At 32.0% G+C, this 15,154-nt stretch overlaps 2 protein-coding genes and 1 pseudogene across 2 annotated transcripts; all 3 read right to left on the reverse strand.

Moving 5' to 3' along the window:
* Positions 1-1,513: 1,513 nt before the first annotated feature.
* On the reverse strand, positions 1,514-2,305 carry LOC149894175 (zinc finger MYM-type protein 1-like). The gene has a single exon (XM_090077422.1). It carries the CDS (start codon positions 2,303-2,305, stop codon positions 1,514-1,516), a length of 792 nt encoding a protein of 263 aa, XP_089933548.1.
* Positions 2,306-2,498: 193 nt separating this feature from the next.
* Positions 2,499-4,046, reverse strand: LOC145202086 (zinc finger MYM-type protein 1-like; annotated as a pseudogene).
* A 7,728-nt stretch (positions 4,047-11,774) lies between these two features.
* On the reverse strand, positions 11,775-14,191 carry LOC149894176 (uncharacterized). Its single transcript, XM_090077447.1, has 2 exons — positions 13,387-14,191; positions 11,775-12,676 (listed from the first exon to the last, which is right to left on the reverse strand). The coding sequence occupies exons 1-2, from the start codon at positions 14,189-14,191 to the stop codon at positions 11,775-11,777; spliced, it is 1,707 nt and encodes a 568-aa protein (XP_089933573.1).
* Positions 14,192-15,154: the final 963 nt, after the last annotated feature.

A 15,154-nucleotide genomic window follows, 5' to 3' on the forward strand; every position in this document is an offset into this window, starting at 1 on the left:
TTCTATTAGTGTAAAATTTAACTATAACAAAAACTAAACACAAAAGAGTCAAAACATTAGCCTGAATAATTAAAATTCTTATTCCTAGTATCATAATTATGATAATTACATAAATGTGAAAATTATTAGAAACTATTCAAATAACGAAAAAGGTAACATTTAAATTTTCTTTAACTATTTGAACAGAAAAAAGAAAAACTATTTGTTCAAAAAGTATTTGCTGCAAAATTTGTTTATCATAGTGTTGCTGCATTAAGTTAAAAAGAAGGTTAAAATAAAATACAAACCAAACAAGTAAGAAACAAAAATCTTAACTTAAAAACAAAAGCATGATCATATTAGGAATCCATAATAATTTCAAAATATTTTTTTCAAAATTTCATTTCATTAAAATTTAATAAATTAAATAAACTGTTTTTTAACAAAAATAACATCACCATTAAAAGATGTACTTCCTCGAAAAGAAAAAAGATAATATTCAAAAATGATTAAGTTTTATTCACATTAAATAGTACATTAAATTATTTAAATTCTTTCAAAATTTTTATAATAGTTTTTTTGAATTGATTAGAATGAAGCTATAATCCATTCTTACTAAAAGTCCAAAACAATTATTTTTTACATCAAAAATGGAAACCCTTTGTCTCTAATCCTTATGAAATCCTAACAATACAGTAGTTGTTTAGGAAATATCCTTAATACCTACTGCATCATTAAGATATCATATTTTTACATAATTAGGTGTCAAACTTTGGATTTTATAAAAAAAAACTAATCTAGTTATTTCTAAAATAACTATACTTCCAAATTTATATTAAGATAAGTTTAATATTTAAATTCACTGAATGCTCATTAAACTGATTATTGTGAAAAATCTCAATGAAGTTCACTTAGATTTTTATATATTCTGATATAAACAAATCAGAATATTCCTTTTTTAGTGTGAAGCTTAATCATCTGTTAAGTTATATTTAAATTTAATAGGATTTAATATTTTAACATTTTCATTTAATTTTTATAATATTTTCATAATATTTTAATATTTTCATTTAATTTCATTACTATTTTCCACACAGATAATAGTTAAATTTGTTATTGTCCTTATTCTTTTAGTAAATAGGGGCGATGTTGGTTTAACCCCAATTACCCTAATTTTTTACAATTATCTTAAACAACGAGGTTATTTTAATCGGAAATTGCAAGTATAAACTCATCAACTTTATGTCAATATTAAAATCAGTCAACATTTGGGCTTGAAAAAACTTTATTTGAAAACAATCAAAAATTTTTCGAAACAAAAACACAAACTGATTATCGCTAATAAAATCAATAACTATTTTACGATACAAAAAAATTGAACCGTCAATCCTTCTTTGAGAGAAAAGAAATGTCCATCGTTACGATGAACATTTCATTTTCAAAAAATACATTATGCCTCTATAGCTACTTTATTTCATTTTTTGCTAACAAACTTGTTTCATTTTTTCCTAACTAACCACAGGATAAACAATTCCTAATTTATATAAAATTTTCGAGCTTTTTTCGAGGCAAAATTATAAATAACTTCATCATATGACAATGATTTCGCGAGATCATTTTCAATAGACAACATCATAAGATTTGAAAGTCGCTCTTGTCCCATGTTGGCTCTGAAGTGGTTTTTTATAATCTTAAGTTTACTAAAAGATCTTTCACCCTCTCCAACGGATATTGGCATTGTGTGAAAGATGCGCAAAAGTATGCATATCGACGGGAAAATTGGTTGTAAGCTTTTGGAATATATTTGATTTAAAAGATTGAGAGAGTTGCCTCTATTGAACAAGAAAGATGCTTTCAACCGGTCAAAGTGACAAATTTCCTGAACAAGATCATCTTCTTTAACGTCATTTGAATAGAATTTCGCAAGTTGACGAGCTTTGTTATCTTGTGAAGTAGGGTCTTCAGACTGAAGCCAGAGAAAGGAAAACTGAGAAGAAACCTTTTTCACTACATTGAACCTTGATTGAATTTGTAGAATTATGTGGTCCAGTGCCATGTTGAAAATATTTACTTCAAAATTCTTTTCTGTATCGTCGAGGTAGTGGGCTGTATTTGATGGTTCTTCGTGGAATTTTTTCACTCTTCTTGTGCGTTTCATTTTAAATTCTGTATCAAAGCCTAGGTTTCCAGCTACTAGCTTTGCTTCAGTCAAAATACAATTCCACGACGAACGAATGCGACCTAGGTCATCTAGAAGTTGTTGAATGAGGATGACTTCTTCTTCAATGGTGATTGACTCCGACTGGAGACATCGACTAAAAACCATCAATATTTTGCAGTGTCTTATACCAAATGGTCAGGAGAACTACTGATTCAAATGATTTAAAATATTTTCCCAACGATTTTGCTTGATTTAGCATGTCCGCAGTTAGATCAAGTTGATTAACAGTTCTATCCAAAGCAGCAATGATTTTTCATGGTTTTTTCACTAAAGGTTTTACAGCTGCAATGTGGGCTGATCATCTAGTATCTGAGAGGTTGTGAAGTGATAAAGCAGTTTCTTCAAGAAGAATTTTCCATCTTGCTGGGCTGCAACTAAAGAACACGTAAAGGGCTTGGATATTGCCGAAAAACGTTTTGATCTCAGCGCAAGACTCAGCAGCATGAACTTCAGCTGAATTTAAACTATGCGCACCGCAAGGAATGTGTAAAGCGAACGGATTCTTTTCCAGTATATGAGCTTGGGCTCCGTTATAGATTCCAGCCATATTAGAACAATTATCGTATCCTTGGCCTCTCAATTTTTGTAAATCGAGATTCACTTTCGCTAAAAAATTGCAAATTAAATAAGCAATATCTGCACCTTTCTTTTTCTCCATATCTTCAACGCAGAGAAATCGTTCTTTAACTTCCCAAATCATCTTACCCGAATTGAATCACACAAATCGAAGAATAAACGTGATTTGTTCGGCGTGAGATACATCTGGGGTCCAATCGGTAATTATTGTAAAATATACGGCATCTTTTACTTCTTTCACAACTGCTTCTTGAACTAATGTAGCGCATTCACTGATGAAATCGTTTTGTGATTGCCAGAAGAGATAGTGAGCTTGCATTCTGGTTCCCTTATTTTGATGACGAGCAACTGTTTCAAGATGATTCTTTAATGTTTCGTTGTGACGAGAAATAAGTTCAAGGCAACTTAAAAAGTTCCCTTTCTCGTTCTTCTCCATCGACGAATATTGCCCTAAAACAATAATTTCTACGTTAGTTAAATGTATATCATAGAAGTTCTGTAATAATAAAGAACTTATTCTTAATTATTTAGAGTTCTGGTCTAGAATATTTACCACTAAATGATAAGTTTTGAGATGCTAAAAATAAAGTTGCATCTAAAATACAACGAAGTATTTCACGCCATCTGGCTACTTCCTTTTCTTGTGCCTTTTGGAACTCTGAGTCAATTCCGTGCTGATTGACAAGAGCTGAGTGCAAAGTCTTCCAAATGAGATAATGATTTTGATGAAGTGGGTTGCTATGATGACTTTTGATACGATCACTCAATTTTCTCCAGTCATTTCTTATTCCTCCATTCCAGCGAAGAAGAAGAGATCGATCCCCATTGGATCCGGAAATTTCACATCCAAATAAAGAACACGGGAAACAAAGAAGAGAGTTAGGCTCCATATCAAATAATCTCTTTGAACTTTTTCTCCATTAGGCAATGCAATGAAAAGAACTTCTTTTGGGAAGGCCCTGTTATTAGAAGCATCTCGTGGGAAATCATCAGGTAAAGTTGACGGACCTTTTTTGATTATTTCTTCTTTATCTTTTTGCTCAAGAACCGATGGCCAGAGTGCTGGGTCATTTTCAACGCCTGAATTAAAAAAAAATGAATTAAAACTTAATATTTAATTAATTATTTAACTATTTTGAATTATTGTTTGTGTAAAAACCTTTATTTTTTTCGGGTTTCAATTCATCATTAAAACTGTCGTCTGTTTCATTTTCCACTGAACCAAGAGAATGTAGATCAACGATATCCTCAACGCAATCATCATTATCATAATACGATAATTCTATTGTTTGTTCTGATTTATTAAATTCGGCCGACTTGAAAAATGATTAATTATTATTCGTAAATTACTTCGAAAATAATGTATATATATATATATATATATATATATATATATATATATATATATATATATATATATATATATATATATATAATATAGACCTATATATTTCTACTAACTCACCTTCAAATCAGTATTTTGATTAGTAGCTTTGTAAAACCAACGTAATTCTTGGAGCGTTTGTTTATTTTTTTCACATTCTTTTGCCCTTTTGGAAGCCAATGCCCTATTTTGGGCACCAGAAAGTTTTTTACGATTCATTATTAACAGTTACTGTAAATAACCGTACGCATCAATAAAATAATAGCATAGTCAACTACGCAAGCTCATCAAAAAATTATAAACTTTATCTCAAAAAGCAAATGTCATAAATCAATATTTCAACAGTTAAATATAAATCTTAAACATGAATTACCATAAATAAGTTGATTGTAAAAAGTTGAAAAATATTTACTTTTACTTTCTAAATTTTAAATAGAATTATTTCTAAAAATTGTATTCACAGTTTGTTATTGCTAATTCGCGAGGTTAGAATTATTTTGTTCTATCTCCCATTTTAAAAGTTGGAAGAATATGAGTTATTAATTTTAGTTAGTAATAATTACATTTAAAATACGCTTTATTTTATAAATTTTTTTTCTAAATAATTTGCTTAAACATAAATTATTTAAAGCATAAGTTATAATTTCTTTAAAAATTAAAGCTAAAATTTTAAATAATTTTTACTTTTAGAAAAATCAAAAACTTTCTCCCAAGTTTTAAATTTGGAGACACAACAAAATAATTCTAACCTCGCGAATTATCAACGTTTACGTTTACGTTTTTTTTACTTTAGTCTGATGAGTGCGAAAATCTCAAGGGACTTTTTTAATTCAATAGCGTATAGAGTACGAAATCAATGATGAGTTCTTTTTTTAAAATTTTTTCGAGAAATTAAAAATAATGATATAACACGAGTAAAATAAACATTTCAATTATGGCATTTTAAGATTAAAAAAAAATTATTTTACTTTGGCATCTGGCGCCCCATCGATATCTGCCGCCCGGGACAAACTGTCCCTTTGGCCCCCCCCCCTCTCTCGGCGGTCCTGCCATCGTATAAAGCAATTGAAAAATTTCGAGTTCTAAAATTTTTAAAATTTTTTTAAAAAAAATTTTATCGACGTCAAAAATTTTTTTTACTACATGTATATAATACAGCGGAGAAAATAGAATTAGCCTCACCACGTACTGATCCAATATTTTGTAAATCTGTAAACAAGATTGTGCGGTACATCTTTTGTATCCACACTAAGGTGGACTGAAAGTATTGTTAAAAAAAAAATTTGCAAATCTATGATTGGCAGGGGGTGGAATAGTTGCTCCATAGTAGCATTAGTGAAAACAAAAAAGTAGAGCTCATAAATTTGTTGGTCTTGGGGTGCCCCAACACTATTGAGATATCACCAATTTTATGCAATTTTGTAATTTTCTGACATTTTACATACAACTAACCAATGCTTAATTTAGTTAATTAAAATACTTGTACTACACAGTACACAAGTACACACTATACATGCAAATAAAATGTTAAAGTCTGTATTGTGCTTTGGTGTCAAACGTTTTCATTTTCTTTCTGGATTGCTTTCTGTGTAATGTGGCCTAGGTACTCTGAATTTAACTCGCGAACTAGACACACATGTTCTTCTACAATAATCCGACCATGGTTTTTGTTACCTTTTCTAGTTTGCACTCTGGTCTTATCTTTGCGGCCATCGAAATAGAGTCCATTCAATTTTCGCTGGAATGCCTGGGTTTGTAATCGCTTTCTGACTTTTTCGCCGTTCTCTGCCAAGTTTATTCTTATCTATTACCATTGATGTGTCCCCCTTGAGTATAAGACCCACATCTTGCAATGTTGCACTGACAATAGCTGCTGCACAACGACCTGGAACTTTATATCTATCGCACATCTTAGCTAATTTTGGTAGGTCTAGTCGCATTTGTTTCTTGCGCTGCTTGTTACCAATATCTAATACTTTACTGTCAGTAGTGTCAGTGGTAACATAGAAATCCGGATCCATTGCATCCATTCTTGAGTCTTCCTCATCAGACGTTTCCGAAACATTTACATCGTCAACTTGTTCATCAATTTTGATACATTTGCGATGTTTTTCCATGAAATCATCAACTCGTATTTGGCGTTTTTGTCGTAACACGAGTTTCTTTGTAGTTCTTACATCAACGCCGCCGATCATCATTTTTCGTTGATTTCGTTGGTCTGTCAAGAAGCTTCTCTCCGCAGGCGGCACCTTATGCTCAAGTTTGCATCTGCAACTTGGAAAATCGATACATTTGCAGATTGCAATATCAAGTAGTTGCAGATCTGTTTCGGTAGCAAATCTTTTAAGTCGCTCGGTGTATGTCGGATCACATTGTCTGGATTTATATGGTTTTAGCAAGTTTCTGTAATTGCTGTGGAGCATTCCGATTTTCTCTACAATTCTCTTGTGTGATATTACCGGGATTGACGCTTTGATCCATATATCCTCGATATGTTGCGCTATTCTTTCTGCGACTGTGGAAACTGCAGGATCCGGAGCATTGTCTGTCACTTTCATCTCTCGTCGTATCTGCAAAAAGGTTCGCATTGTATCCGACTTTGTCGGCAGCTGGGTCTCTTTGGGTCTGGACAGATAACCGAAAACCGGACAGCATTGGGACTTTCTTGTCGGCTTCTTCGATGCGCTGCGGGGTGTAGTATTGCACTTTTCCGTTTCCTGAAAACATAAACAACACGAACTCAGTAATTGCTGAGAAGCGGTCAATGCATGTAAACCTAAACCCTAACCCCAACTTTAACTTTAACCTTAACTCTTCTCAAGTTAGCATGATTGGCTAAGTTCTGTCACGCAACAATAATAGGGTTACGGTTATGTAATAATGCAATAACGTAATAAATATAGTCTTACTGCTCTCGTTTAGTACGATTATCATTTTTACGTTTGCCACCACTTCCCTTATAAGCTCTCTTAATTAACGCCAATCTTGAAGTAATTGTTAACCATTTTTGGAGATCTTTTAACTTTCTTTACAACTTCCCGATTAGATAATCCTGTATCTTAGTATGCTTTGATTAATGCTAATTCTTCATTCGTTAAACGCTTACCACGTCCCATTTCAAATTAAGGTATTAAAAACCAAATGTTAAAAACTTAATGAGCACTGATTTCACAGCCTTTGTTTAACTTACAAATAATAATAAGAAAACTAACTCACAAATGCGTAAAACCAGATCAAAATATACAAGTATACTGAAAATAATTATTGATGAGGCTAATTCTATATGTTACCGCATATTTGAAGTCATTAAAAAATTAAGGTAGCGATACTTAATACTAAATGAGCGTAAAAACAAAGTATTTTCTATATTTTTTGTATATAACGTTAATGAGGCTAATTCAATTTTCTCTACAATTGAATACTTTAATTTTTTTTTTTATTTGTAATTAATTAAACATACCAATTTATAAATTTTTAGTTGTAGTAGAAGATAATAAGAAATAAAGTAGATTTCATAATTGTTTCACTGCGATTTTTGTTAAATTAGAGCAAAAATTAAAGGTGAGGCTAATTCTATTTTCTCCGCTGTATTAGACGACGATGTATCTACGGGAAAGTACCAACATTTATCTTAAATTTCAGTGCAATAAAATTATCAGTTTAAAACTTGAATATCGCAATTAAAAAAAAATTATAATTATATGTAAATAATTTCAGTGAGAGGAAAGATAAAGCATAATGTTGAATGAATTTGTCATAGGATAATATCTTAGTGAAGCTTTGCCGATCATATATTTAAAAAATAAAACAATTGAAAATTGTCGCAAGATGACACTATGTATTTGAGCTAAAGGATGTTTAAATTGAGTTTCCCTTGATTACTTGTTCCCATATTTCCCCATTCTAATTTTATATATGTTTTTTTTTTTCAAGGATCAGTAGTCCATTCAGCATATATGTTAAAATATCAACCTGTAAATTAAAAAATTATTTACTAAGATTTACTGCTTTTATTCTATTTACTGATTTTAAACCTAGACATTAATAAACTTCTCAATAAAAACTATTTTAGTATATAAAAGCAAAATATTACTGAAGATATGTACAAATCTATTCAGCTAATAATTCCTAAATTAGACGAAGTTGATGTTAAGCATGCTGTTCTGCAATTTTAGCTGTATCAAAAAAAATTAAAATGATAGTTATATGTCGAAAGTTTTGAAAAGAAGTTTGTAAACTAGCTGATAACGAAGCATTCGTCTTCGTTATCAGAAAAACAGATGGTGAACCCATTACAAGTCGATGTGGTTGAAAACCTCTTAAATTTGATGGTGCTTCTAATGAAACAGCGGCGCGGCTTGCTCGAATTTCATTTATCCGATGAATTACTTTTTGTTGCTTGTAAGAAATTAAGAGATGAATCTAATATTATTGCTGCCGAGGTTTTAATTATTCCGATATAGATAATCAAATAAATATACTTCAATAAAACTTTGGTCTGAGCAATTGAAGCCAGCTTGACAAAATCTTTCTATAAATTAATTAGAAGTGGAGACATAACATTTAACCCAGGCCCACTGAGAGAGGGGTACAGGCGGTGCACTGCTCCAGGGCCCATAGAACAATTGGGGCCCATTAACCAAAGCTTTTTTTTAAAATAATTACAATAATAATTACAAAAATTTATTTGTGACATACTTAAAAAACACTTATTTTGCACATTTAGAAAAAGATTTTCATACACTTAAAAGATCGGCATATTTTGGTCCCACTGAAAAATTCTAAAGAGAATCTAACTAGAACTTGACAACTGGAAACTAACTAGTCGCTGTCTGCAGTAATTTAGCTCGAATCTAAGTTGAAATGTTTCCATACTTTCCTCTATTTCTTCTCGTTATTTTTCCATTATTAATTGTAATTTCTATTTTGAATTAAGAGTTCTATTCTATTTAGAATTTAGAATTCTATTCTACTCTATTTAGAATTTAGAATTCTAGTTAGATTCTCTTTAGAATTTTTCAGTCGGGTCGTTTCTCTTTTTCAAATTTTCTTTCATGCAGACTTAATTGAAAGTACATTTCTATTGTTCCTATAAGTTCAATGTGCAGCTGATAAATTTTAGTCTTTTCTCCTTTTCATTTTAAAAAAACATTCAAGATTTTGCTAATAATTATTTTCTTCTAATATTGTGTAGCTTTACTGCTTTTTAATATTGCTAACGGTAACGATTTTTATTTATAATAATTAATCAAAACCTTGTTTAAATTAGGTAATAATTATAATTGACTTATTTTACTGTTAATAAATAACCTGTAAAGCAATATTATAAAGTCTTATAATTAATTGCATATTTTTGTAATACTCTATTCTTCTTTATATTTTGTATTTAATAGCATGACATTTTTAAAATTTTAATTTTAAAAATTATCATAAACGATGCTGCCTCTTCACAAGTCAGGATGTCAAAAAAGGAAAGAAAGACAAAAACATATTATGAATGAAAAAAAGGGTATGCGGACGCTTTTTGACGTTGGAGTCACTGCATCAAATATCAATGATAATGAACAAGAGGACACTGTTTCTAAAGCAAATGATGTAGATAAAATAAGCGATGATTTAACTGACTGTTTTGATCGGGAAAAAATTGAAACGTTTCAAGATAATGAAGATGATTCAAATGGGATTGAGACTGTAAGCCTTTCTGCTTCTAATTGTGGTCAGGTCCTTCTTGATATTGGTAATCTTTTGAGTGAAATTCCCTCTCAATCTGAGATAGAAAAGTATGTCACAGTAGAAGGAAAGTGCCGATTCTGGGACAAGACATAAAAAAGTCACGTTCATGTCCCAGAACCGACATTTTATTTTAGTTAAAACAACCCAAAAAATAATAATTAAAATAAAAAAGATAATATTAAAAAAAAAATAATTAAAAAATAATAATTAAAAAGTAGGAGTAAAAGTCCATCCCAGTTTTTGAAAAAGGTAGGAGCAAATTTCATCATGCATTTTTTTCTTATCAATCGCTTTTGGGAATGAGAAGTTTTCAATTTTGCAAGGATAATTTCTGTTTTGTAAAAGTTGGAACAAAATATATTGTGCACTAATGAAGCTTTTTCTATTAATTTCTTTTGACATTTTTTTTCTGTAATGAGCGTCATAGAGAGAAGAGAATTTTATACAGTCTTTAACGATTTGCTCCTCCAAGTATTCAATGTCATCCATTCTTTTTCCAGTCAGCACGAAATAAATATAGTTGGCATTTTCATAGTGATGACTAAACCCAAGCTGCTTTAAGAAGATGAGTATATGCTCTTTAGTAATTTTGGAATATTTGATGCTTTTTTTATTAGAGTCCACTAGAAGGTTTAAAGCTTGAAATTTGCTATCAAGTTTATCAAAGACCTCCTTTTGAACTTTGCATTTTTGCTTTCCATTGAACTGTTTGATACATTCTTGGAAATGAGCAATTCTTGATGAACTCGTCTTACTTATATTGGGGTGATAGTACTCTGTTTTAGTGACTAGAGTATCCTGTTGGCAAGAGCATATTAAGCAAAACTTTATGCCACACTTATCTAATTCAAACATGTTAAGATCTTTATTGGGGCAGTATTTGCATTTATACGAGTAGATTGGTTTTTGCTTAATTTTAATATGAGTCCACTTTTTAGAATGGACAAGCTTTATTGCCATTTGAATGCATTACCATTGAATGTCTTCTTTTTCATCTTTAAATTTATCCATGTTGCTAAAGGGGATTTTTGTTTGCAAAATGTCTTCATACCTTTGAAAAGATGAATGGTTTTTAGAAAAAAGAAGACTTTTTCCGTTTTCACCTTGTTTCCCATGTCTTTTGCAGCATCAATGTCGAACTGCTTTAAAATTTTTTCATTTAACGAAGTGATATTCATTTTTGTTAATAGCGTGTAAATATCATAAGTTAATATATCAATTATCAGGACCGAAGACTTTATCATAATCCATAAATTTAAAACAAGGCTTATCATGTCTTTTTTTGTAATGTCCAAAGGCCAACGTGTGAATGCCATCTTCCAAAATGATTCTTTTATCATCGTTAGCGCTAAGAGCCACTTTGTTAATCTCTTCGGTGTAAATGTCGTGAAGATGAGATCGGATGACGTTCATGGTTCTGAGCTTTTCCTTCTTATTCATTAAGCATTCTTTATAATCTTGATGTCCTATTTTATTTTTAACAACGCTCTTCTTGACTCCTTTGCATTTTTTATGTTCTTCTTCAAGAATCTTGTAAGAGTATGACTTAGGTCGAAGCCCAACAAACTCTTCAATTTGCTTTCCTCCAGTCTCATCCTTGAACATACCAATGACCTTTTTGTTAGCACCCACTTTAAACCCAACGTTTTGAACAGCAGGATGGTTTTTGTCGAAATCACTCGTGTCAAACTTGCTTTCAATATCACCAGCAATGTCTTTATAAAAATCTGCAGTTTCGATTTCATAGATGAGGGAGTCGGTGTCAGTCATCAGCAATTTTACCTCATCACCGTATTTGGGTTTCATGTAATCGTAGTGGTGCTCAAACATGAGAGCTTTACTTATGTCTAGGATGCGCATACCCAAGTAAATAGGCTTGTTTTAGACCAACTTTGTTTTCTTCATGTGAACTGCGACTAAGTTTTCATCAAAAATGGTTCTGCTTTCGAAATTCGGTTTTTTCGATAATTTAAGGGCTTCTTTTTTTTCAGTCACCAATCTCACGTCTACATGGTTTTCAATATTCTCCATTGTTTTTCCAAACACGGAGTTGTTCATCAGTTTGAAAAAATCCTTTTCAAAGTCGTTTTTAGATTTAGCCCTTAAGTCAGTGTTAAGATCGATGTATTGTTTCATCCAATCGCTCTCCTCAAATCTAATACCTCGATGAATTTTTGTATTGATTAAACCCATTCGTTCGTAAAGTTTTAAGTTGGTATGATGAATGACATATTTTTTTTTGTTGTTTAAAATTGGAACAAGTTTATCGACTTTATTAATTTTCAATCTTTCAGGAGCCAAAAGGTAATCGTTGTGATCGTCGTGAAGGTGTGTAGGGTAGTCCAAGTCGACTTCAAGAATGCATGGAATATTTTTCCGATGGGAGAGTTTGTCTTCAGTCATCCATTTAAATCCGTGAGTAGGAAGGGGTTTGCTCATTGCCCATCCATACAAGTTGTTGGCGTCTAAATATTGGATGAATGTAGATGGTTTTGAAGGATCGTAGGAATCACCCATGTATTTGTTATTAGCAATCCCAAGTCGGTTTGAGATCATGCTGATTCCTCCTCGGATTCCTTTTTTAATCATGAGAAGCATATCAGGATCGCTCAGCAACTCCAATTGAATGACAGTCTTTTTTAAACAAGCGTCCCAAGCTAAACCGGGAGAGGTGTAATACCAAGCGGGGTCTAGTTTATAATTTTTCATGCATACGTCTCTGAAATTCTCCATAACATCTGCAAGCATCAAAACGTCTGACACGTTGTACAGCTCATGATAGTCTTTAAAGGTGGTACAGTTAAATTCATTTTAAACGTTCTGCGCATGCGTGTAATCTTTAGGTTCAATTCCTACGTTGTTCAGTTTAGAGAAAAACGCTTTCATGGGAGGTAATGACGTCTCTGAAAATTTATTAATGGAGTCTACCCAGTCGTAGGGGTAAACACCTTTTTTCCTTATCAATTCAAACTTTTTTCCAGAGTAATATTGAGCGACGTTTTTGCATTGATCATCAGTTAGATTTTTTGACAAATTGTTCAGACTGGAAGCCATGAATCTGAAGCTGTCAAGAAACCTTAATTCTTTCCATACTTCCTGAAGTTGACCTTTCTTATTCATAAATTCTCTTTGATTTTTTTTGAGAAGTTAATATACTTTTCTTCGTTGTTGGGTATGCAGTTTAATTTTCCACCTAATTTTTTGATAAACAAATGGCTGTCGTAGCCGGACAAATTGTGAAATAGGATGGGTATGAATTTTAATATTTGATAATCCAAGTTGCAATTGTTGTGAGCAGCTCCACGATACTTTCCAGTTAAATGGCAGTGGTCTAAGTCTTTATCTCCGTTAAGATCTTTACTGCAAATGTGGCATTGTGTAGCCTTTTTAAAATTCTTTTCATCCTCATCAGTCATCACTTTCTTTTTTTTAAAATCAATCTTGTTGAAAATAGTTTTAAGGTCTTCTTTGAGCAAGTCTATGAATTTTTGACCTACATCATCCTCATCGCTTTCTGCTGTGTATGTGACTGGTTTTCCTTTATAAAGGTTGTCGTCGAAGCATTTGATGTAATAGCAGAAGGAGCTTGAAATATGCTTTTGATATTGTTTGGTGTAAGACTGTTTTGAGTCAGGGGTGCAAGTGTTAACAGGTTTGATGAAGCTTTCAAAGTCGGCATACACAACATAGGGAACTCTCATCGACCTTTTATAGTATTGAAACTGAAGGAGTGTTCTTTTTTCAGGGAACTCTACTTTTATCGACTCATGTTCTATACAGTAAGGCCAATGTTTAAGAAGCGCTTCTTCAGAATTGAAACCTTGCAAGCAATTTCTACAATAATGTTTTTTATGTTGGTGTGAAGATGTTTGAGATGAAAGCAATCGACTTAAACTTTTAATCACACAATAATGATTCGTTTCCTCGTTTGAAATGATGAGCAAATCGATTTGATGCTTTCGATTTAAATATTTAGATGCTCTTGAAGGACGAACCTCTTTATTTTCAAACCATATAAAAACGTGAATAGCAATGTCAGGATTGTTTTTTTCAAACTTCTTGATTTGATTCATCTTGACGGGAAATTCCATTCCTTCCCAATTCAACTCTTCCGATTTTTTATTCAAGTCTTCATCCACTCTCTCATTATGTCTATTTACCAAATTCAACGCCCTGGTGACAGACCATTTAAAGCAATGATCGTTAATGTTTTTCATATTAATAATTGCCTTTTTGTTTCTCAGCTTATCAGGCAGCTCAATGTAGAAAGAACCGACGAGAGGTTCGTAATCAATCATGTTCTTTTATCTATTTTTAAAATTTTATGAACTTTCCAAGGGGATCCCTCTTTGTTGTAATTTGCAATGCTTTCAAGAATCTTTCTTTCCACATCTCGAAGAGCTCTCCAGTATCCGTTGATTCGAGAATAACATCGTATTTAGTATTGAAGGGAACATCATTGCGAATTTTTACCACTCCTGTGATATCGTTAGTCTGAATCATATCACAGGTTAAAACAAGTTGTGTTTTTGTGTTTTTCTCTATGACTTTGATCACAGTTTTCTCACCAAATTTAAAAAAACGAGAGGATCATTATAAAGGATAGGAGGACTGTAAGAAAGTTTCTTGGTGACATAATGTAGAGCTGAATCAACCAACTCGAATTTTATTTTAGGTTGTCTTGGAGCAGGTGTGGTAAATACAAGACCTTTGAGAGACTATCGTTTTTTCCACTCCATTTTTGACATTGCTCACTGCATTCTTCACAGGTGTTGGAACGTATGGATCAATGACAGTGAGTACTTGGTTAAAACCATGATTAACCGCATTAATAGCAGTCGTCTTAAACCTTGAAAATAAACCAGGAGTAAGCACGCGAGTTGAATCGGTAACAGAATAATCAAGGAGAGGTGGTTTCGGAGCAATGGCAGGTTTAACGAGTGGATTTTGTAAATGAGCTGGTTTCGGAGCAATGGGAGGTTTAACATGTCTTGGTGGAATAATGGCTGGTTTTGGAGCAATAGGAGGTTTATTATCTTTAACAACAAACCGTACTTTTGCAATTTTACAAAAACTTTAACAGGAGGTCGAACAAACCTATTCGCTGTAGCATGGCGAGACTCTATAGCCTCAATAAGGTCGGCTTTTCTCATTTTTAAGTAGCCTTTAATGCCACATTCTTTAGCGGCTTTACGTAATTCTTTAACATTCATTTTTAATAGTATAGAAAATTTTTCTTAAGTCAAAATCATTTTTTTACT

This window comes from Hydra viridissima, unplaced genomic scaffold (genome assembly GCF_058129835.1).
Source record: "Hydra viridissima isolate aposymbiotic clone 2 unplaced genomic scaffold, HvirCarnegie_v1 scaffold_1, whole genome shotgun sequence".
Taxonomy (NCBI): domain Eukaryota; kingdom Metazoa; phylum Cnidaria; class Hydrozoa; order Anthoathecata; family Hydridae; genus Hydra; species Hydra viridissima.